We start from the raw sequence: 25,071 nt of genomic DNA on the forward strand, positions 1-25,071 counted from the left end.
ATTTAGTATTCAGAGTAAAGTTCTTATTATTGAAATTTATGAAATAATGACAAACAAAACTTTTCTTCTGAAAATTTTCTTTTGAGACTAATACGCTAACCACTTCGCTACACAACTCCTGACAAATCATGGCATTTAAATCATTTTTGTGATATGACCTTGACTAAATAACTTCAGGTATTCCTCAGAATATAAGAATGATGTGTTATAAATGTACATTTTTAATGTACATATATAGTAGGTCTTTGCTCCATGGTTTTGTTAACCAAAAACTTATAATTTTACGCACACCTTGAAGATAAACTTTAAAAAAAAATGGAGCGAAGACCCACGTATATGGAAAAATTGTGTTATCATGTTAGAGAATGATCCTTTTTGCCCTCTTTGGTGTGTGTATGGTATTTCATAGACAAATAATTTCAATCTTTGTGAGATTTTTACACATTATGAAGATTTTACATAAAGTATACTTTAGTGTTAGATAAAATATTAAAGAAAATTCTGTTATAATTGAGATTTAATTTTTCACCTTCATATTTGTCGCACCATATGCATTTCGCTCGCATTGTTTGCCGATCTTCTTTTGTTATATTACAGAATATTACCACCCCCCTCAATTGCACTGAAATGTTTGTTGAATATTTTTAGAAGTATCTCAAAGATAAACAGGGTATTTGTTCAATAGAAATACAAAAAGATACTCCATTAGCGTTCATAGAGATCGATCATAGAAAATTGTCTTCTTATTACCCGGTACCTCTTGATACTACAGTCATACTAAAACCTAAATTATATTTGCATATATTGTTTTTTAAATATTACTTTTAAAACTTGGTAGTATTCATTCTTCAACATTCTTTTCTTCGGTGCATAATATTTTATTTAAATCTAATGTATATTAATCATCAAAACATGCATCAAATATCCAATGATATCCAAATATTCAATGATATTCATGTTTACAAGTTGCAATGTGATGGAGGTGTGATTCATGCGTTTCTAGATCTCGGTGGGTACTACAAGAGTGAAGACTTCCGTGAGATATATATCAAACATCAGTCGCTTTTCCGGCATTTCTATATTGGGGTTGTTGCTGATGACGATGTGCTTTTATTTACGTCTGTATACATGATTACAGCTCTCAAATGACATCTTTGTCCTGCTTGAGTCACATGATTATAAAGATGCCTTATATTAATATTCTCATTATTCATTGATGAAATACTTTTAGTATATGAAACATTAATTTAAATCCTCATTTCTTGTACAAAAAATATTTCTGTTTTTATATGGATACATTTCTTACACTTAACATAGCCTTCACTGGGTATCGCTAAATTTGTTCGATTGACAAAGTTGTTAACCTGTCACTTTGCAACATAACAATTTTAGTGATTATGTCATTCATCATTGAAATATTTTTTTCTCTTCTGTTTCTGTATTGTTCTACGCATTTATGTATTTGTGAACATTTACAGTTTTAAGCTAAACGACATTCAGTTGAATCACTTTATTATAAACTTTAAATTATATGTACTATAATTCTTTCATATGTATATTTTATCAATAAATCTTCATTAAAATGTACTTTGAACGTTTTTCGAGTTTCACTTGAAGATACAACGGTCAATATTACCTCCTCAAAAGAGAATTTTTTTATGATGAGAAAATATCTCATAATTTTTCATTTATGAATGATATATCATTACTCTTTGTTATAGATTCTTAAAACCAAGGAGCTATTGACAAATAAGTTGATGTTATAGTGTTTTCAACTACATCATTTAAAGTCAGCATTTTGCAAATTCTAGACTTGGTATATATAATGATCTTGTGTGCATCTATAGCCTATATTTGGGTCGAGTTAGGTTGATATTTGCTAATTTTGACTACAGATTACTCTATTACTAGATCAATACAGAGGGCACACGGTGGGTGGTAACAGGGGATGCTTACTCCTCCTAGGCACCTGATCTTATGTCTGGTGTTATGTATTCTGTTTAAAGTTCATTTGTTTCGTTGTCAGAAGGATTACAAGTGATATGGAAAAATTCTTTGTGACGATGCAACGAAGATATATGATGGAAATGGCAGTAACAGTATGTGCCATTGGGATTCTAAACCCCGCATAGTTCTTCCATAATTCAGCTTAAAAAATGAATCCAAACATATACTTTTTAATTTCCAGTATCGAAAAGTATTTACCAGTATATTGATATTCGCAAAAATAATGTTTTTAAGTCTACCTTTCTAAGATCAAAATAAAATGATTATTTCTCATCGATTAAAATATTTTTTAACTTATTTTTTTAACCTTACACATCAAGCACCTTATTTATTGATTAAAAAAAAATAAGAAGAGTTTTAAATTAGTTGCATCACAAGTGTAGATACTTATACAATTCCATGTATAGTTGTATATGTATATGTATGGAGTAAATTACAATCAAAATATCAATGTACAGCCTGTGGAAAAGTAAAAAAAAGTGAATTAAAACTAACTTTTTATATGTCATTTGAAACATGAACGTGTATAGTCATTAAAAATCACAATTTGAGTTACATGCTTCATCCTATGTTATGTTGACCTCATCGAAATGAATGCGGTTAGAAAGTTAATTTTACATCAAGATATTTAAGTACCAGTCCATATAAAAATCAGACAAAATGTGTATAAAAGTGATACATGAAGGTTCTCAGAATTTGATGATTTTCCACACACAGATTTCTCTTGCACTATGATCCATGTATGTAAAATAAAAAATGTTTTAGTTCATGGTTACTATGGAAACCTGGCAAAAGAAATTTCCCTAGCAACCGGCCAATTTTTCCATGTGGTAGGACAAAAAGTCACCCATCTTTTAAGACTTGAAATGAAATGTAAATATGAATAAAATTATTCCTCTTCACTAGCATAAAAAAGATACACATTTTAAGTGTTTTAACAACCCAACACGAAGATATCAGATTTAAAGTTAGTTCTGTAATAGACATTGGAAGATGTACATGTTTTGCATTTTTTGCTGATTCAGCATTTTTCTTGATTTTGGCAATATTCAAGGTCAAATTAAAATTTGCATCTAAAAATTTCAACTTTTGCATGTATTTCACATAAAAGTACAGGAATGTCTCTGATGAAATCCGAATTCAATCACGTGGGTTTTTTGAAAATAAGTGTTCGTTGCCTAGCAACAATAATGGATGTTTTGATAAATAAAAAGTGAATAATTGTGCAGTGTTACATAGCAAACTTGTATAAATTGTTATATTAGAGTACTAGAAACAAATTTTAAAGTGATAGAACATAAATCAGACTTCTTAGCAAATTAAAGACTATTGTACAGTTATTTATCTCCATGGCAACAGCAAATTCCCCATAGCAACAAGGCCGCAAAACTTAATTTTGGCAGATATTCAAGTACAGTGGTAAGAAATGTTTCAAATTTAGTCCTAAAATTGCAGTTTAGCAAAATTAAAAATGTATTACGGACCTCATAAAAGTATTTTTGTTACATAAATTTCCCATGGAAACGATTTTGAGAACATAACAACCACTTGATTTCACTGAGTGTTTGAAAGATTCATTCTCTGCAATTACTTTGACCTTTATATATGAGCAGGAGAATACATAGTCACAGAATTTCTTCAAACATGTATATGCTATCAAAGAATTTGAAACCATTAACTCACATAAGGCAAATATTTGTTGCTATGTAACATGGTTACCATGGCAACGTGCCCTAAATTTTGAAAAAAAAAAAAAAAAAAAACATGTATGAACATGTTCAGAGTCCCATTATTAATGTTTACAGCAATTCAGAAAAGTGACAATGACTGTGTATAAAAGTCAAAAACTAACTGTCTTGTATGCAAATTGACAATGTAATTTTGGATACCTTCAATTCATATGAGGCAAAGATGTGTTGCTATGTTACATGGTTACCATGGCTACATGCTCTAAAGTTTGAAAAATAACATTTATGAACATGTTTAGAGTCCCATTATTAATGTTTACAGCAATTCAGAAAAGTGGCAATGACTGTGTCCATAAGTAAAAAAAAAACTTGCTGTCTTGTTACCTTGGACACAAAGTATAAAAAGCAATAATTTCTTAATATTTCTTTGTTTGGTTAAACATTCAAAAATAAAAGCAATTATGATTAGGATATTTCAACAAAAATAAGAAGATAGATTTGATCGACAAGGGTTGCTTTGGAAATAATATTGAAAAGTAATTTCTAATTAACTCTCTGCAAGTTTTTAATCTGTTGATATTTTTTCAATAAGATTAAATTCTAAATAAGTGGAATGCAAATTTATAGGCAATGGTGTGGTCAAAATATCCACATTTTAAAAAGTTCGGAACTTACTCTAAATATAGAGCGTTGCTATGTATTACATGTAATACATGTATCATGGAAAATATATGGGGAAAAATGTATAAAAAGTCTTTAAAAAATTAAATATTTAGTTGGGTTTTTTTTTATTTTAAATTAATATACATATATAAAGTATTAACAATAACCCTGGCTTTCAGTTCTGGCCCTACACAATCTTTAACTGAAGCTAATAATAACTAATAAACTACATGTATAACATACGGTACAATACTACTAAGATACATGTATTTAGGAAAATTTAACATTTTTTCTTTTCGGTATCATAACCAAAATAGGACCTATTTTTGTGCTCTTTGCGTTAATAGGGTCTAAAAGATTTAATTTCGTTGATTCGATTCTCCATATCTAATCACTTGATGGATTTTTTGTTATTAAAATGAAACCTATGCAACAAATTGTGTGCCACTTTGCTGTTTTACCGTTCGTAGATTCTATTCTCCACATCTTATCACTAGATGGGATTTTTTTTATTAAAATTAAACCTAAGCAACATTGCTGTGTTATCATTACAAAAGGGCATTTACTTTTAAGAATGACATTGCTATAATAATAACCTATTTATGCAAAGTGAGTTTTTTGTTGTTGTTTCTCTTGCCATTGGCAATTGAATTTTGTCATGTAACTCATACATGATGTAATCATAGTAAACATTGTGCGGTTAAGCATATAAAACATATTCCAAGTGAAGCCATGGCTACCACCTATGTAGAGATAAAGTCTAAAATATAGTCTTTACATCGTAAGTGGTAACTACGTGTAATGTTTTTGTTTAATTAGTCACTTTTGTTTACGTAGTCATTTTTTTTTTTTGTTTAATTATTCAAAGTAGTTAAAAATCTGAATCCATTCATCATTTAAAGGAAGACAGCTCTGCTTTGGGGGGATCTTTTTTGCCTGAATGCCTAACATGATATGCAGTCTCTGTTTTAATTTAAAAGATCTTATCCAAAAGACCCGTGACATTTAACTCTTATGCTGGACTTATCGAGGGAACTACCTTTGTTAATGTCTTAGGTTTGACATGGCGCCAGGGACAAGATTTGAACCCAGGACCTCCAAACCACGAAGCGAGTTCTCCACCACTATGCTATATTCCAATAGGATTTACATCCGTCTAATGAATACATGAGCAAGCACAATAATTATACTCCTCATACTTAGTGCATGATAAAAACTCCTTATGTCTGTAACTAAGATCTTGTAAAAAGTCACTAGATTACCTTATAATCAAGGCCGTATAACCATTGAGGCAAGTGAGGCAAATACTAGTACCTACCTCACTAAAAATATTGAGTATTTGTTTTAAAAAGAATTACTTTGAACTTAAATAATTTGTGTTATGCACTTGATGAATACTTTCAGCTTTATGTTTATTTTTCGGAACTCGTAAACTGAATGATGATTTGAGTGTGTGCCAATAGCAGCAATGCGAGTTTTTGAGTTGTTGGTAAAAAAGTGATTTGCTGTATGTTGGTTTTTTTCTGGAGGCAGGGATGTATTTCTATTTGATTGGTGTATAATTTGACACAAGCTGTTTACAGGTGATGATTAGAAAGGAATGGGAATACTTAAGAAATAAGATATCATTTTTAGAGTTTCATTGGAGTATGACATGAAGTCGGTCACGTGATCAAATTTTATAACGCCCGAAGGGCGTTATAGTAGATTTGATCACGTACCGACTTCATGTCATAACCCAATGAAACTCTGAAAAATGATATTTTATTTCTTATATTTATGTTTTACCTTTTTATTCGTGTTACAAAGAAATATAGGCACTATTTAGACTTTGCAACATAACGTACCTACGACGTCATGTGACGTCAAAATCGGAACTTTCCAAAAAACTCATGCAATTTACTTTCCAAACGCAAGAAAGTCTGATCATGTGAGCAACTGCATGTTATTGAAAATTTAATTTCAATTTAATTAGTATTGTTATATAAGGAAAAACATTGGCAAATGTAAAAATAAAGCAAAACAATAAATATTCTCTCCACGACCACTTAAATTTTTCTGATCCTTATTAAAAGAGTACCACAAGGGAGATAACTTTATGCGTCGAACAGAAAAAAAGCCAGATCAATTAAAAACCCCTACCTTCGGAAAAAATTAATTTAAAAAAAAGTTTTATTCCATATTTTGAATAAATGTTGATATGTATCAATTTACATTAGATATTGCATTTACAAAGAAATAAACCATCTTTTAAAGTGAACATTTTTGGTACACTGTAAAGCCTTTTGAAAGTTTACTTCTAGGTTATTGAACAATTTACCTGGACATAAACATGGTTTTTTATAATCAGCATTGCTAGTAGAAAGAAAAAAATAAATTTGCAGTCTTTAAGGTAGTAGACAATAGATAGGTCAATTTTTTTCCTCAAATTCAATTTTTTCTAGTGTACAAAATATCCCTGCATATGGAAGGAATTAAGCCATTTTCTTTGCCCTTATAGTTGAAAATATGACCTATCTGACTCCTATAAGAAGACTTGAAATCAGTCATTTGATTTGGAAAAGTTTATTGTTTTAAAGATTATCAAATAAACCTATTGCAATTGTGTGATGCTGTTTATAAAGGTAACCTTTTTGTTACTGAAGTTCAGTAAAAGATATTGATACCAGTATATTTTAGTAAAATGTGATGTAAAAATAGAACATACTGTATACAGGATTATTTTCGCCCTTTCACATCTTTAAACAATTTTGCCCAGTTCTGAATTCGCCCAAATAAAGTTCTGTTTAAGAGATAATGGTGTTTTCTTTGAATTCGTTCCGATTTAAATTCTCCCACTTGCGACAAGGGTGAAAGGGGCGAAAATAAAATGGGGGCTAAAATTTCCCTGTATACAGTACATAGCCTAGGAATTGAAAATTCGCATGTACATTTACTACACTTTAAGTTCTCTTAAGAGAAAAAAAATTATTCAATTTTTAAGAAAAAAAAAACAACAACAGAATGATTGAAATGGAACCCAGATTAAAATGGTCACCCGCGTGGCTCAGTGGTTAGAGCATCGATCTGCTATAGAGGAGCTGATCCTTACATTGAGGGTTCGAATCCACTGCAGTATGTGGAGACCGGTCCTTTGGATGAGACCGTAAAAACCGACCTACTGCTCAATGACCCTGAGTGCCGAGTATAGGTATAAATTTGCAGCCCTCCACCGGAAAGTGGTGGCGTCTCCATATGAGTGAAAAATTCTCTAGAGGGACGTTAAATAATAAAGAAACAAACAAACAGATTAAAATGTGTCAAAATGAGGACAATTGAATTAGCGGTTTAAGATATTTTGTCGATTAAAAAAAAAATCAATGCCAAAAAAATTAAAACAACCAGTAAAGGACATCACAGTATTTGACCTTTGATCTTTTAATATGACATTAACCTTTATTGTAAATAAGGAATAGAGCTTCCTTGTAAATATGTTCAAATGTCAGGTTTGTATTTTAAATGGATGAAGAGATAATTTGCATTTAATAACGGATGGTCATATTGTATGTGGATGGCATGAACACCATCTAATTGAAAGCTTTTGATAGACCAATATATATGATGTCTCTAATTTTTATGCCCCGACCCGTAATCGAATATTCGGGGGTACATGTATATAGTTTTTGTCCTGTCCATCCACTGTCTGTCTGTCCGCAAAAAACTTTAACCTTGCCTATATATTTTGATTGGTTGGAGCTATGGCTTTTATATTTCACATGTGTATCCCTTGTGAAAAGACCTTCCTTTGGGTACCAACTTATTTTACCTCTTGACCTTGAATTTTGACCCACTTTTGCAAAATTTACCCAACTTTAACCTTGGCCATAACTTTTGAACAGTTGGTGCTAATGGTTTCATATTTCACATGTGTATTCATCTTGACAAGAACTTTCCATGGGTGTAAACATTTTCGACCTTTTGACCTTCAGCTTAGAGTTTGACCTACTTTTGAAAAACTTAAATCTTCGCCATAACTTTCGAACAGTTGGTGCTAGGGCTTCTATATTTTGCACGTGTATTTCTTATGACAAAGCCATCCCCTGCGTACCATTAGTTTCGACTTTTTGACCTTGACCTTGGAGTTTGACCCACTTTTAGAAAACATTAACTTTGCCCATAACTTTTGAACGGTTGGTGTTTAGGCTTTCATATTTATCAGATATATCCATTGACACAAGTCCTTTTTTTTTTGGTAACAACGTTTTTGATCTCTTGACCTTGGAGTTTGACTTGCATTTGAGAAACTTTCATCTTTGCTATAAGCTGCCATACGGGGGCATCAGTGTTTCACAAACACATCTTGTTTTTTTCCCTTTTAGAAAATATGGTGAAAACATGTCACAGTTTATTATATTTCTCATACAGATCATTGATAATTGTCATTAGAGTGATAATATTTTTTCTTCTAACGTAAAAAATGAGTTAAAAATTTCATAGCAAAAATGTGTCATCTCAAAGTTTAAATTATGATTGCACAATGTATTCCTCTAGTGAATATTTGAGATGAGTACATCGAATTCCATCTACAATTTGTGTGCCATTACTCTTCTCCAAGACAATGGTTATATAAAAAATGCTTTAACTCTTCATCAGATATATCTAAGTTGTTACATGTATGCATTCAAAATTGTTGCCATGGGATATGTTAATACATAAATACTTTCATTAGACCAAAATTACATTGTCCATTTGCATACAAGACAGCTAGTTTTTGACTTTTACACACAGTCATTGTCACTTTTCTGAATTGCTGTAAACACTAATAATGGGACTCTTAACATGTTCATACATGTTTGTTTTTTTTTCTTCAAAATTTAGGGCACGTTGCCATGGTAACCATGTTACACAGCAACAAATATTTGCCTTATGTGAGTTAATGGTTTCAAATTCTTTGATAGCATATATATGTTTGAAGAAATTCTGTGACTATGTATTCTCCTGCTCATATATAAAGGTCAAAGTAATTTAAATCTTTCAAACACTAAGTGAAATCAAGTGGTTGTTATGTTCTCAAAATCGTTTCCATGGGAAATTTATGTACGCAGCAGTGTTAAGGCGTACTTCGAAGAAATCGACAGAATATAAACGTTCATAAATACATACCTTTTTAAACTGAATTATTTTTGGAAAGGTACTTTATTTTCACATGACTTTAAATATTATTTGAAATAACATTGTATACCTCGCTCTGTACTGAATTTGGTTTGGTCACGTTATTTGACGGTCACGTGATAAATGCATATAATGTGTACTGTATGTAGGTCACAAACAAATTTCAATATCGCAAGGGCATACCCTAGTTAAAATTAAAAATTTAAGTAATAAATTGTTTCTACATAACCTGTAGTTTATGGAAAGTGCTGCTGCTTTAAATAGAATTCGCATTTTAATAGTTTAAATTTCAAGTCATCTGGCTTATGTCGAAATATCTGTGACCTTTATCAAGTATTTTATGTATTAATTAAGTAATGCTCTCGATTTCAGGAAAGCAGCAGCACTTTTCAAGTTAAGGAATATGTCTGTTATATATATTCAAAAAATGGTCAAGATCTATTAAGTGTATGCCCTTGCGAAAAGGTGATTTAATGAGGCACCTCGGCGTGAAACATGCACACCCTGTAGACAAAAACACGGTAGAATTAATTCAATACATTCTCTCGATAGTTTTTAAATAATGACACTCAACAAACGTTTCAGATTTGTATTAATGGTCTACCTAAGATTTGCAAATAATATTCTGTTTAATAATAAAATGCATTTTTCACTGTGAAAAAATTACTTGATCCGCCTCTCACTGCACATTAAATGCGTCAGATTTTACCATGATGACGTCATGTCGACAAGTGCATTGCGATCAGTGACTTGTTTATATCTTGCTGTATGGGATTTAACTAGCGACAAAAATGAATGCAGTGGTAAGTTTTGATGTAGTTCATTACTCTTATGCAGTTTAGAATCGCAAATTATTTCATTTTCTGTTATTGTGAGGAATTGCTATATTTGTGTGATGTCACAGTAAACGTTTCCCGTATAAATTAGGCCCCGCCCCCTTTATGCAGCCTTAACAGAGCTGCGTAACAAAAATACTTTTATGAGGTCCGTAATACATTTTTAATTTTGCTAAACTGCAATTTTAGGACTAAATTTGAAACATTTCTTACCACTGTACTTGAATATCTGCCAAAATTAAGCTTTGCGGCCTTGTTGCTATGGGGAATTTGCTGTTGCCATGGAGATAAATAACTGTACAATAGTCTTTAATTTGCTAAGAAGTCTGATTTATGTTCTATCACTTTAAAATTTGTTTCTAGTACTCTAATATAACAATTTATACAAGTTTGCTATGTAACACTGCACAATTATTCACTATTTATTTATCAAAACATCTATTATTGTTGCTAGGCAACGAACACTTATTTTCAAAAATCCCACGTGTTTGAATTCGGATTTCATCAGAGACATTCCTGTACTTTTATGTGAAATACATGCAAAAGTTGAAATTTTTAGATGCAAATTTTAATTTGACCTTGAATATTGCCAAAATCAAGAAAAATGCTGAATCAGCAAAAAATGCAAAACATGTACATCTTCCAATGTCTATTACAGAACTAACTTTAAATCTGATATCTTCGTGTTGGGTTGTTAAAACACTTAAAATGTGTATCTTTTTTATGCTAGTGAAGAGGAATAATTTTATTCATATTTACATTTCATTTCAAGTCTTAAAAGATGGGTGACTTTTTGTCCTACCACATGGAAAAATTGGCCGGTTGCTAGGGAAATTTCTTTTGCCAGGTTTCCATAGTAACCATGAACTAAAACATTTTTTATTTTACATACATGGATCATAGTACAAGAGAAATCTGTGTGTGGAAAATCATCAAATTCTGAGAACCTTCATGTATCACCTTTTGTCTGATTTTTATATGGACTGGTACTTAAGTGATGTCGATGGACCATAATTAGATACCAAAAGAATTTTAAAAAATTATATAACACAATTAAGATAACACACATCAAATTTTGTTAACTATAAACATTTATTGAAAAAAGTTTAAGCACATTTGTAAAAGGAACGTGGAGTCTTTGATTTGATTAATAGTATAAACAAAATAGCCATAATTTTAATTTGAAAGAAATCATTTTGTTTTTATTTAACAAGATTTTCAAATCTGGAATAAGCTAAAGAAAAACAATATTCCTAAAAAAACTTCATTATTTGATTCAGTATTTATCAGGTCAAAGAAACACACATTACTAGTATCTAGAAGGTAAGAATGTAAAACATTTCATCATTACCTAATTACCAAGATTATGTTAAATGTAACGTAAACATTGCACATAAATAACAAAAATAAATGTATTCTCTCTCTCTCTCTCTCTCTCTCTCTCTCTCTCTCTAAAAAAAAAAGAGTATTTCATATGATTTTATGAATTTTCTTTTCTGTGTTCTTGACACAGGATTGAATTGAAAAGTCAAGCTTTGTTTTATCTCAGAGAAATTTTTAATTTAATTTATGGCACTTCCCAACCCCTTCCATCATTTTATCTGTTGATTTTTTCAAATGCCTCACTGCTTGTGAAAGCTTTATCGAAAAATTCACAAACAAAATAAAGCAGATAAAAAAGCATATCTAGTTGATATATGATCAACATTTATAGGCGTTGAATAACACAATCATGTTATTTTACCAATTCTTTTCTGAAAGAAATTTCATTATCGAACACTTTGTTTAATAACAATTCAAATCAAATTTTCCTTTTTATGTAAAATTTACTGGACATAATAAAATTTTAAAATTTGCCCTCTTATATTATAAATGTTCAGTACAGTATACAAATTTTTAACTTAAATTTTAGTGTATAACCATTTTTAAGTTGAGATGAGATATGAAGATAACAAACAGTATTCAATCTCGAAAGTCCAGTGAAACGATACAAATTTGGAGCAGAGCAAACACGGACCTCAAAAATTTAGAGGTGGCATCAGCTGCCATGGAGTAGTGAGCATCCCCTGCCGACCGGTCACACCCGCCGTGTGTTCCTTGTCATGATCGGAAAACCCCCCCAGAAAAATCCATAGATAGTTTAGTGTATAAATAATGGCCAAACAATTAGTATGAAAAACGTCAGTCAGCATTTGACTCAATGATAGGTTGTATGTGCTGACAAGGTCATTATATCGACCGTAAAACTTGCGAAATGATGACTTCAAACGAGACTATTGATATCCTTGTTTCATCAACTTATTTGTCAATAGCTTGCCTCGTTTTAGAAATTGTTCATACGAAGAGCATGCTCTTGCGTATCGATTCAACTGAGAGACATAAACCCCATATGCAGGTGATAAGGGTATATTGCTACATAAGTAAGGGAAGTTGACGATTGAAAAGTTGAAGTCATCACGTTTATATAAAGCTTTGTTGTTAGGTTACCATTAACTTTTTTTAGTAAAATATCTTAACACGAAACAAATGTTTCAGAATCTGTGGTATCTTTTATTTCAAGCTCACTGGGATATATCGAGTCGACATATGAATGGAAGTAACTATTGTTAATTGATAATACGTCGTCGTTATATCGAAATGTCGAGTTGAGACCACAGCAAGTGTTTTCTCTTTTTCATGTAGAAGTTTTCGATACACTATCAGATCAGGCAAGTCACAAAATACAAATAATTCAAATAATTAAGCACAAACAATATTTACGTTATGAATGGTAAAGTAAAAAGCTTTACACATTAAACTGTACAAAGTAAACAAATTGCTCAAAATAGAAACATCCAGTTTTTAAACCATAATATTACTTGTGAATGCTACTATGTCAGTTCAATTTTCAAATCATACAGTTGCAAAAAGTACTAAGTACATTTTTTTTTCACTTTTGCACTTCCATTTGCATTTGTGCACTGTTGTTCCAGAAAGAAAATGCCAGTGTAAAAACAATGTATTTCTCTGTTTTTAAATGATAAATGTTCCACTTTGTCACCTTCTTGTGGCCCAGCGCTCCCTGTATGATTTGAATTACAATCAATCCTGGTAAGAAAATAAGTGTCATTTCAAGTTCTTAATTGCAAACTACATGTATCACAATTATATCAGCATTTTGATTTATATTTCAAATAAGGGGCCAATTAGGCCTTTACCATACCTTGTCCTATGAAGAAAGATTTGTGAAATGAAAATTTAGGTTACGTTTTAAGGACGCTTTGCTAAATTTTGCCTTGATCAATGTTAATTGTGTTAAACTATCTTCCAAGAGGGAAAGTTTATCCTGAAAAACTAGCAAGTGTGCTAAAAGCTGAATCAAATTCAATTTTTATTTTGTATAATTATTCTTGCAAGCCAAACTTTTAAAAAAATGGTTTGAGAATAGTGCATTTTATAAAGGATTACTTTTAAAATTTCAGCATAATAAAGACAATTATTTGATTATGTTTCACGAATGCGCATTTTGAATCTATATAATAATTCATTAAAATCTTTTATTGATTTAAGAAAATCTAACTAAAGTCCCTTGGTGCCGGTGTAAATCGCATGCCTTTAGTTATTGTTTGTATCGACACCTATTCAGTAAACTGAAACGTGGCAGGTGTCATATAGTGAGACTTCACACATAGTGACACCCCCCCCCCCCCAAAAAAAAAGACTAGCTAAATAGTGAGTCCCAGGAAGGCTATATAGTGAGATTGCCCCGGAAAAGGAAGAAGGCTAACTATATACAGTATTCAGTCTTCCGAGAGGGGGAGGGACTCACTATAAAGCAGGTCTTTCAGGGGAAGTTTGACTATGGGGTAAGTTTCACTATACAACACCATTACCTTTTTTTAAATTTAGGGAATCAAATCTTTCCAGCGTATTTACTACCTTAATTACTAGTTACTGTTACATTTTCCTGGAAATCAAATCGGAGTCACTATGTTACAGTTAGATTGACAAAACATTAGCAAATGTTAATGTCACACTCATACGTAAATGTGACATTTTTTCGAAACTTAATCAATTCAATTACCTGACTATATCAGATGGAAATCATAAAATTTAAAAGAGTCGATTTATTTTATCTCTATTTATACAGATTCAATTAAATTCATTTGTCTTAAATTTCACCTAATTTATTTCATGTTGGTTTATTTCATGTTGGTTTAAGATGGTTAGAATTCTTGTGGTTTTTATTATGGAACATTTACATAGATAAAAATAATTATGACAAGGAGCACACGGCGGGTGTGACCGGTAAGCAGGGAAGCTCACTCCTCTGTGTTACCTGATCCCACGTCTGATGTTTTTGGAGGTCCGTGTTTGCTCTGCTCCCGATTTGTATTGTTTTAATGGATTCTGAGCTTGAATACTGTTCGTTATCGCCATATTTTATCATAAGAAATAATATTTGCTCTCAAATATAGTTTACAGTTGTCGGAAGAACCATTGCTGTGCAACTCGTCTGACCATGAGAAGCTCGGTAAAATCGCTTCTTACCCGTAAATTTATTTATATTCATTTCTTTTAGATGTGATTGTTTTCATAGCATCAAATAAAAAAAGGATTGATGTAAAGTCAAGCAACCAAAGTAGCGTCCTAACTACATCGATCACATATATTGAAAGGTGCAGGTGCAACCTACATTGAGTCTGCGCAGAAAATCATAATTCGAAGAAAAAGCTTCGCCGTCTGTAAATTAGACTAGTATTGGAAGGTAAGTGTCTAAACAGGTATGCAGTACTGTTTTTTTTAAAACAAATCTTATATAATTTCCATTCCTAGTGCTATTAATATATTTCAAATTTTTTAAGGGAATTATTTTTATCTTTGTTTTGTTCGTCTGATTCTAGTGTATGAAAAGTAAATCAAAGGTGCTTTCCATGTTTATTTTTGTTAGGGTATGTCAGTGGAAGAGATAATATTTTAATTATGTGAAATAAATCCAGACAAAAAGCCATATTACTTAGACAACTGGATAGAGTTTGATATTTTTCATATCGATATTAAATACGAAAAATCTTGATATTCTTTACTGGTTTTTGCACCACTATTTACGAATAAATTCATACTGTAAACCTAAACATATACTGAATTCTAAATCTTCATAAAAATCCTTACAAACAAATGTACATTACAGGCTCGAATAAATGATCAACAAAGCCACTATCTTTACTCCACACAAAAATATTAACTGTTGTTAAGGACATAGGCAACGTAGTTTGAACTTGATTGTCTTTTCCCCAGAAGCTGAAGAGTTCCAATACTTAAAGGAACTATGTGCTACATTTTAATGTCTATATATGCTAGTGTACACTTCTTCTAAAACAAGTTTGGATAAACAAAACATCTAGAATACATGTTAAGTAATTTTTGTATATTTTTCTTTGAATTATACAGGAATTTTCATCAATTGTTATCTTTTCAAAACCCCTGGTAATGCATGCTGATTTTTTGTCTACGAACATCCGATGGCACTATAATCTTAAATTAAGAATATCTTGAAAAATTATCAGTAGGTAAGGTACGTTGCGTATGTCCTTAAAGAGAAACTTCAGACGTATTGTGTTCTAAAATCAATGGCATCAAACCGTATGGTTTTTCTACGCTTTATATAACTATTCATTATATATATATATATTTTTAATCATGGACACCTGCTTCTTCAATAAAAATGGACTCGAAAATGTTCAGGTCTTATGATTGGACATTTGTAAAGTTTGTTAAAAATCATTCTGATTCTATATACAAGTACTTTGAAATTGATAGTTTAAAAAAATACTGGCCCTCCTCATTGACAACGTGTATGCAGTCTTTTCAGACCAAGTATCCCAACAATCTGTTAAAATTTCGTTGGGCACTAATTGTGCTCCTTTGTTAGCTGACATGATTTTATATTCTATAAAGGAAGCAAAATTTACTCAAAAGCTGTTGTTGTGGCGTTCAATTCGACATTAAGATGAATCGACGTAGTTATTTTCTTTCATGTATCGAATCGATTCTCAAAATTAAAGACACCACAGTGTCCGTTATATATTTGCTTCAAATTTGGAGATTTAATTGATTAAAGAAGTTAATGGCCAATTAACAGCCAAACAATTTGACAAACGTGATGATTTTAGCCTATTCCTTGTCAGCTTTCCCTGATTATGTAGCGATATTCTATATCATCTATATGTAGCGTTTACTTAGTATATCTACCAAATGATTCGATACGCAAGACCATGTTCTGAGTACGATCAATTTTTTAACCAAGACAGGCTATTGATCAATAAGTTAATGTTACAGAGCTTTCAACAATCTCTTTGAAAGTGGCATATTGCAAATTGTATGATCGATATTAGGACTTGATTGCAAATACAACCTATCGTTGGGTCTTATTTTTACTGATATGTTCTTATCAATTTTTCTGCCATTTTGACTCTGATTTTGACTACTGGTTGCACCATTAACCTGATTAATACAGAGGGCTGACGCGGATATGACCGATCGGCAGGAGATGCATACTCCTCCTAGGCACCCGATCCCATCTCTTGTGTTTCATTGGGTCCGTTTTTTTTCCTGCTCACTATATGTATTGTTTACATTGCATTACATTACATTTGTGTTGTATCGTAGACATGTTTTTATATTTCTATGAAGCAGAATTTATTCAAAAACTTCTACACGAAAAGAAGAAAACACTTCAACTCGACATTCAGATATATCTACGACGTTTTATCAATTAACAATAATTACTTCCATTCAAATGTCGACTCGATATATCCGAGTGAACTCGAAATAAAACACAACACAAAGTGTACCATATTTTTCACAATAACTATCGTCAGGAAATGTGACAGAAAGCACAGAGAAATTCACAATACAAAGATATCCATTTTATCCTCACTATCCGGAACTACTCTGTAAAATATATATGATATATACACTGTATATATAAAATATATATAACTATGCAAACCAGGCATGATATTGAATCTATATTTTTATAAATGTTTTATTTATTTGTTTATTTTGCGAAAGCTTTGTTTCATTCTGAAACAATGGTGTTTAATTTATACTTTTTTCTGTAATTTTTACTAGCTTAAAAGCTTTTTTCAGAGATAGTGACATACAACTCTGTGTCGTTCATTAATTTTCGATCTGAAGTTGAAAATAATCACATGGCAAATTAATTTTCATGTAATCATTTTCGACTTCAGATTGGAAATTAATAAAAGACAATAGAAACAAGCCTTGATGTGTGCAGGAAAGTTTTGCTGTATACTTTCGTTGGCTTTGTTTTATGCATACTTAATAGGAAAGTGCTTCTTTTTACATTGAACAATCCATGATTGAGAAACTAATACACTGTATATTTGTAATTTCATACCATTTTCTATCAAATAGCACGCAATAACAACAAATGTATTGATTGGCTGAAAAATCATACATTATCATTACAGAAGTGATAATATCAAGAGATCATATACCAAGTGTTGCATTACCTACATGTCTTTTATTTTGTGTATTTTTCTTCAAAACTTAGCAATTTAATCAACGATGTATGTATGTTTAACGCATATCTCGAGCTTGAGTCCACCCATTGTCGTAAACCAGACCAAAATGTACAACACTCTCCCATTCTAGGAGAGAGTTAGAAGCGGATTCCGGACCGTTGCTTGAGACGATCGAAATAAGGTGTCAAAAATTATGAAATTTTACAGACATATATTGAACACAATAAGATTCCGGGTACCTGTTATTATATGCTTAGCTAATGTTTATATGTATTGTATTTCAAAACTTTGTAATTTAATCAATGAAATATGCATATTTTATGCAAATACCGACCGAGTTCAGGAATAAAAAAAAAATGAAACTTTGAACAAATACACTTATAATGTGTAAAAGATACATACTTGTATTCAGCATTTTAGAAAATGTACATTCTTATACACTAAACTCTGGCATTAATTCCGTCTTCATTTGTCACTGAAGACACGTCTAGTTCTGTAGCAATTGCTTATTATTTTATAACATTCTGAAAATCTCAGTGGTATTTCTCTGAAAACACTCACTGAATATTGCAAAACTTTTTCGTTTAATAGACTAGAATTAGAAGAAAATCACACTTATTACAATGAAATTTTCTTCTTTATTCTAATTTGTTCTTAATGTTGATCATTTTGAATACTGAATTGTAATTTGTCAATTTTAAAACAGTTTTTTTTTTAAAGTTATCTTCATAATGTTTCCAAAATTGACCTTTAAAATTCAATTTTTGACAATATTTACTTCATATTTAATAGAAAATCCTAATGAAAACGTGAAATATTATGATAATTACATTATTTTATTTTTAAAGTATTCCCAGTATAACTTTATTGATGAAATAAAAAATTATTCTATTCTGTGGGTCAAATGTCTGATCGAAACACAAAAACATGTGTCAAATGAAACGATAATTCTTAAATTTATTGGAGCACAAACATTCCAAAATACTGAGATCTCTAATCTGGTATGAGAAAAATAGTACTAACATTTGATTTGAATTTGTTTAATGATTAAATATAATTTTTGTAACGAACATATATAATTTGTTTTATTTTCATGCAGCAGTCCTGATGCTACTCTTTTCTATGCACATTAAAGGGGGAAGGAACAGAAAAAAAACCTGGTACATGATCTGGATATTTAAGAAAATGAAAATAATCATAAAGATATACATGTGTGCATGTTCGTCATTGTAATTTGTTAACAATACAAAAAAAAAGAACATTGAATAGTCAAATAACAAGCCCGCTAAAATATTCTGGTAACATGGTTTACTTCTTTGTGTACGAATAGGACGCCTGCAGACAAAAATCTATAGTAATTTGACAATTTGACATAAAAATCATTGAGCTTTACCTCGAATTACAGAATTTAATAATGTTTAATATGCATGAAATTCAATATTTTTGACTCACTTACAATAAATAATGAATGTGTTTCAAATAATATGATACTTAAACATGGCTTTCAGTTTGTGTAATAATAAATATTTATAATTCAAATCAAATTCGGTCCATCTAAAACTTTATAAGCTTTGTGTTGCTTGGAGCATGTTTGCAGTCAAAACAGGTAAACAATGAACATTATAATACGTGTATCACTTAACAGTCATTTAAAGACTAGAAACTTTCATGAAAATTTCAGCAATGACCAACATTATTCATCAGAAAATGCAGACACAGAAGAGATTCTTTGCAATTACGATAAATGAATAAGGAAATGCCATCATTTAGCATTAGCTGTCCTTTTTCATTTCTATAAACAATGTAAAAAAAATATCATAATAGACCCTCATCAATCGGAATTTATTACTCAGGATTTTAATTTTCGAATCCGACCCAAGCAAGCAATCTACCTCCCTCCGTTCCAAGTAAATATATATATATATATATATATATATATATATATATATATATATATATATATATATATATATATATATATATATATATATATATATATACAGTATTGGAAGACGAACAGTTGAGTTTCTTTCGCTTTCTCCAAGCACTCCTTAAATTCTGAGTCTGTCATAAAACCCATTGGCCTAAAATACTGTGAATTCTACTAGAGTTATTGCCGAGGTCAAAGAAATGCCGCGGACATTATTCTCCAATAAATCACTAACGTCATCCAAAAATTACCAGATCAGAAACACATATCAAGACTGTACAGTTGAAAGGAATTTTTGACTTAATACTTATTTAGGCCATATCTATTTCTCGTTTTCCGCCATCTAAACTGTATGTATATGTATTGCCTGAAGAAGCTCATAATGTCGGTTTTTATAGCTAAATGGGTCTGTTCCATAGACCTCCCCACAACATTTATACTCCATTATTTTACTGATTTAGCAATAAAATCGACAACTGATTTTGGTTTTTTTATTTTTAGAGCTGTTAGTAGAATAGAAATAAAGTTCTTGTTGTCGTGAATGATGCAGGATACCTCCTCGGTCTCGAAATGTTGATTGAAATGTAAAAGCTTCTGAAGATTTCGAGACCGAGGAGGTTATTCTGCATCATTAACGAAAACGCGAACTTTATTTCCTAATTAGCTTTGATGAGGGGGGATATATCTTCAAAACTTTTGTGTGCACTCCATCACTAGTTTGTGCTCTTTTGCTAACATGAACTTTGTGCATTCTCTTCTAGTACGTTTCCAACATTTCGCCTGATAATCTCTTAATTTGAATAACAGTTCTCAGTAATATACATGTAGCTATCACTATACCTCTACCTTACAGTTCTGTCAAAGTTATAATGAAAGTGATTTTTTAATATAACTTATTTCAAGATCCAAACTCCTGCCCCAAGACTAATCAATCAAACCTCTGAGTTCATTTTCGTAGCAATTTTCCATCTTTTCTTTTAGTAATGCCAGATTCTCTACTGCTGATAAAGCCCACTCAAGGGCACAATGGATCCTCAATCCCTTCCTTTGCCTCATATTTTTTCTCCCTCACAATTTAAATATTGCTAATACTCTCTCTCTCTCTCTCTCTCTCTCTCTCTCTCTCTCAAGGGTTTGGTTGAAGTCATCATGAATTAATATATGCATTAAGTAAGGATAAATGGACACGCCCCCAGGATGGGGAATTTGGTGAATGGTAATAATTCAATATTAAAAAGTTAAAGGTGCATTATTTTCATTATATATTTTGGAATATTTTTAGCGGATCCTCTCTCTTTCTCTCCGTGTTATTTGTGATATTCCAAAATATTATTTTAAGTTGGTGTGTTCATGTATAGTATAATGTTATAATTAATTACAATTAGAGTGATAAGGCAAACTTACGAGTTCCTTTTTTTATTGAAAAAACGGTTGTCTATGATGTCAAAAGCTTGCTCTTTAATTTATCGTGAAGAATTGTTGTATAAAGTGTAGAAAAGGCGTATTTCATACCTCCATTTGATATATCCCACCGAACTCGAAATAGGACGTTACTCATCTGTTTAATAATTCAATTTTTTACTAAAGAAAGACGTTATGAACTTTAACAACTAAATTTTTTTTTACTAGAAATTGTCGAGTTAGTATTTTCTTAATAGATTGATTACGGATTATTCCGTTTATCGGATCAAAATAAAGAGCTCACGGTGGGTATGTCAGATTGACAGAGGATCTTTAGTCCTTCATGTCACATGATTTCAGGAGCTGCTCTCAAATGATATTGTTTTATTGGAATTTGAACATGATTACCTCTTATTATCTTTTTCATTATGACCTGCAGTCTTTAAGGCGAATATATATTTTTATTTTATTTCTCGGGAAAGATGAATATAAGTCGACTGGATGAGAAAGGAAAGTAGTGTCATTCTTTTATCTGAATTCTTAACTTTTTGTAAAAACTGTAATATGTGATATTGAATAAAATTATCACCTACCTTCCATAAAAATAACACTGTTGACCTGCCTTTTTTAATGGCTAAAGCAATTTATACGGAAATGGAGGGTATTTTGTTAATAGTATTTTTTCTTCAAACCATGCAAAAGTGAATGTTTAAAAACACAATTATAATTAAGGAACAATGACTTTTTCGTGATATACATTTTATATCTTGTAAGTTTAAAAAATTAAAAAAAAGAACTCTTTTTTATGTTTTGTTTGTTTTTGAATTTTTGTTTTTGTCTTTGTTTTTGTTTTTGTTTGTTTTGTTGTTTTTGTTTGTTTGTTTGTTTGTTTGTTTTGTTTTTTTTGTATTTGATTGATTTTTTTGGATGCTTTGTTTTTGTTTTTGTTTTGTTTATCTATTTATTTTTGTTTGTTTTTGCTTCTGTTGTCGTTTGTTGTTGATGCTTTGTTTTGTTTTATTTATTCATTCATTTATTTATTTTTGGTAAAGAATTAAAATTGCTATAAAATCATAATTGCCTTGAAATTTACTTCACAAACTTTTTAACAGAAGACTTTAATGAGTGAAGATAATTTAGCAATGGAACGCCATGTTAAATTCTTGCTGTTGTGTCTTACAACTGTAGTCTTGACGTTTTGGATTCTGCCGACTGCATTTGGTAAGTTTAACAGTCTTTATAATGCCTACAAAATTATCTTTCCTTTATTACCACCTTTTATATTCAAATTGTTTATTACTAGCTATTTGCAACAACAACGATGATTGTTTGAATGGAGGCACCTGTAATAATTCGACATGCAATTGCAGCCATTATTATCAAGGAACAACTTGCGAAAGTGAGTAAATTTTAATAACACAATTAGGTGTTACTTTTGGTAATGTAACCAAATAATAGATCAATTTCTAGCAATATTATCTTCACTATCGATTATTCCACTTTCACAGGCTTATTTTGATTATGTCTCCCCACTGATTCGATACAAAAAATATGTTCCTAGTACGATCATTGTTTTAAACCAAGACTGGCCGCTGAAAATTAAGTTGAAGTAACATGGATTTCAACAACTTCGTTTAAAGTCAGCATTTTCGTTATAATGACTTTTTTTTCCCCAAATACAACTTATCGTTTGGTCGTATTTAGTCTGGCATTATTCAGGTCGATTGGTGGGTCACTTTTTACACTAATTTTGACAACAGATTACTCCGTCTATCTGATCAATATACAGGACTCACGGCGGATGTGGCCGGTATCAATATACAGGACTCACGGCGGATGTGGCCGGTATCAATATACAGGACTCACGGCGGATGTGGCCGGTATCAATATACAGGACTCACGGCGGATGTGGCCTGTCGACAGGGGATGCTTACTTGATCCTCCTATACCTCTGGTCCCATCTCTAGTGTTCCAGGGGTCCGTGATTTTGCCCTGTTTACGAATTTCGTACTCTTTAGTGGATTTATGAGCTTGATCACTTTCATATTTTTACATTTAATTCTACATGATGAGTAAATAAAATAAAATGAGAGAGAGGGAAACATGCCATGTTGCATTAAAAGTCATGTATTTTATAAACGATTTTTTGTGAAAATACAGAATTACTCATAGACTAAAAAAGTATTTAAATTATCGATTTCAACGAATCTTATGTTAAGAATGCTTATAATTTTGAATACCTTTTTTATTCTGTTTTATTTATAGCGTTTAATTGCACTGGAAATAATACCGCGTGCAACCATGGAGTCTGCTTAGCTTCCGGTAACTGTGATTGCTCCTCAGGGTACGCAGGGAATCCATGCCTACCATCAGAGAGTTCAGGTATCCAATTTCCTTCGAACTTTAAACCTTCAATACCCCTTTTTTTTGTTTACTATGATTTGTTATTTCTATTACCGCTGCAGGATTCATCGTTTACGTGAACACGTTGCTTCTTTTCCTGTTGATGGTTCTGGCAGGCGTACTTTCCTAACACCCTGGAACATCACCAGCCCTGATTCAGAACTTCACTGATATGACGGGATGTAATTAACACTGAAATTCTGGGAGAGATTTTTTAAAAGTTGTATTGTTTATAAACTACTTGTTTGTAATTTGTTGTTTTTAAGACCCTTAATCAGGTTCAAAATAAAGATGTCTTCTCTGCATTTTGTTGCAAGAAGTGCAATTTATACAGGAATTAATTGTTTTGCTTACTTATTTATAGATTATTACGAAGGAATGTATCGTTTCGAAATTCCAAAGGGCGATTGAGAGAAAGAAATCAATGTTTGATATTTCAAAAAAAAACGTACTTAATTCCAACAGTTAGGAAAAGTGAGTGAGGTAGATGGGACGGTAAAGAAGCAAAAGGTCGAATGCATCTTAAGAACCATTCTCCGTAATTACTCGAAATCTTATATCAGGTCTGGGCGGACTCCGATTTTGGAGGATAGCTAAATCAATACGGTGGCCATTTTTTACCATATATGGAAAATTGCATTGCATTGTGGGATAGGTTATCCTCCGATTTGGAGGATAACACAAGTAATTTTCAAACACCAGGTCCTACATTTAATGGAAAAGTACATATGCAAATAAAAAGTTCAAACATTAAAATATCGATTATACCGCCTAGACCTGTATATATAGGAGCATGGCAAGCATACAAGTAGTCCAAGAATCTCTCCAAACTTTCTATTATAAAAGTCTTCGATGCCATAAACTTATATCAGGTAAATATTTGTTGTTGTGGGTCATGGTAACTATGGCAACATGCCATAAAGATAAGAAATAGCATTTTTGAACATTTAAATTTGATAACCATATTTGGGTAACCAACTATTACATACGTTACTATGGGAAATAAGTATTGTAAAGTAATAATTTCATTCATTCAAGTCATACACTCCCCCCCTCCCCCCCAAAAAAAGCAAATAAAGGTTGAAATGAAACTAATAACAAAGATCCTTTTAACATATTCTAAGAAAGAAATTTGATATATTTTTATTGGTTGGCAATGGTTGCTATGGTTTTAATAACATAAAGCGATTTGATGTTTACCCTCTACCTACAGTGAATAGCTCTTAAAAGCTTTCATCTAAATTAGTCTCTAAAAATGTATATAATCGTAAAAACAAAAGTCTCTGAGAAACATCCTAGTTGAATCGTGCAATACCTATCAAACAAAGAATTCCAGCCAACAGTTCCTTATTACATAGTTTTATGTTCTCAGATTAGTTAACTTGACGCTGCAAATCATTGATTTTAGAGAGTAAGCAATGGTATAGATTGTAATAAAAACTGTTTCCAGTCAATGTCAGTGT

General features: G+C 31.3%; 1 protein-coding gene across 1 annotated transcript; it reads left to right on the plus strand.

The window, feature by feature from the left end:
• The first annotated feature begins 15,002 nt into the window (after positions 1-15,002).
• Positions 15,003-23,932, plus strand: LOC133171886 (fibropellin-1-like). Its single transcript, XM_061306677.1, has 5 exons — positions 15,003-15,092; positions 22,318-22,426; positions 22,509-22,604; positions 23,471-23,587; positions 23,671-23,932. Exons 2-5 carry the CDS (start codon positions 22,327-22,329, stop codon positions 23,736-23,738), a joined length of 381 nt encoding a protein of 126 aa, XP_061162661.1. The 5' UTR covers positions 15,003-15,092; positions 22,318-22,326; the 3' UTR covers positions 23,739-23,932.
• Positions 23,933-25,071: the final 1,139 nt, after the last annotated feature.

Source organism: Saccostrea echinata, unplaced genomic scaffold, assembly GCF_033153115.1.
Source record: "Saccostrea echinata isolate AGI-Se365-2 ecotype Australia unplaced genomic scaffold, CSIRO_AGI_Sech_v1 ptg000054l, whole genome shotgun sequence".
Classification (NCBI taxonomy): Eukaryota; Metazoa; Mollusca; class Bivalvia; order Ostreida; family Ostreidae; genus Saccostrea; species Saccostrea echinata.

Coding starts and splice junctions, on each gene's coding strand:
- LOC133171886 (XM_061306677.1), top strand. CDS start 22,327: ATGAGTGAAGATAATTTAGCAATGGAACGCCATGTTAAATTCTTGCTG. Junction 22,605..23,470: donor TCAAGGAACAACTTGCGAAA/GTGAGTAAATTT, acceptor TTTTATTTATAG/CGTTTAATTGCACTGGAAAT. Junction 23,588..23,670: donor CCTACCATCAGAGAGTTCAG/GTATCCAATTTC, acceptor TTACCGCTGCAG/GATTCATCGTTTACGTGAAC.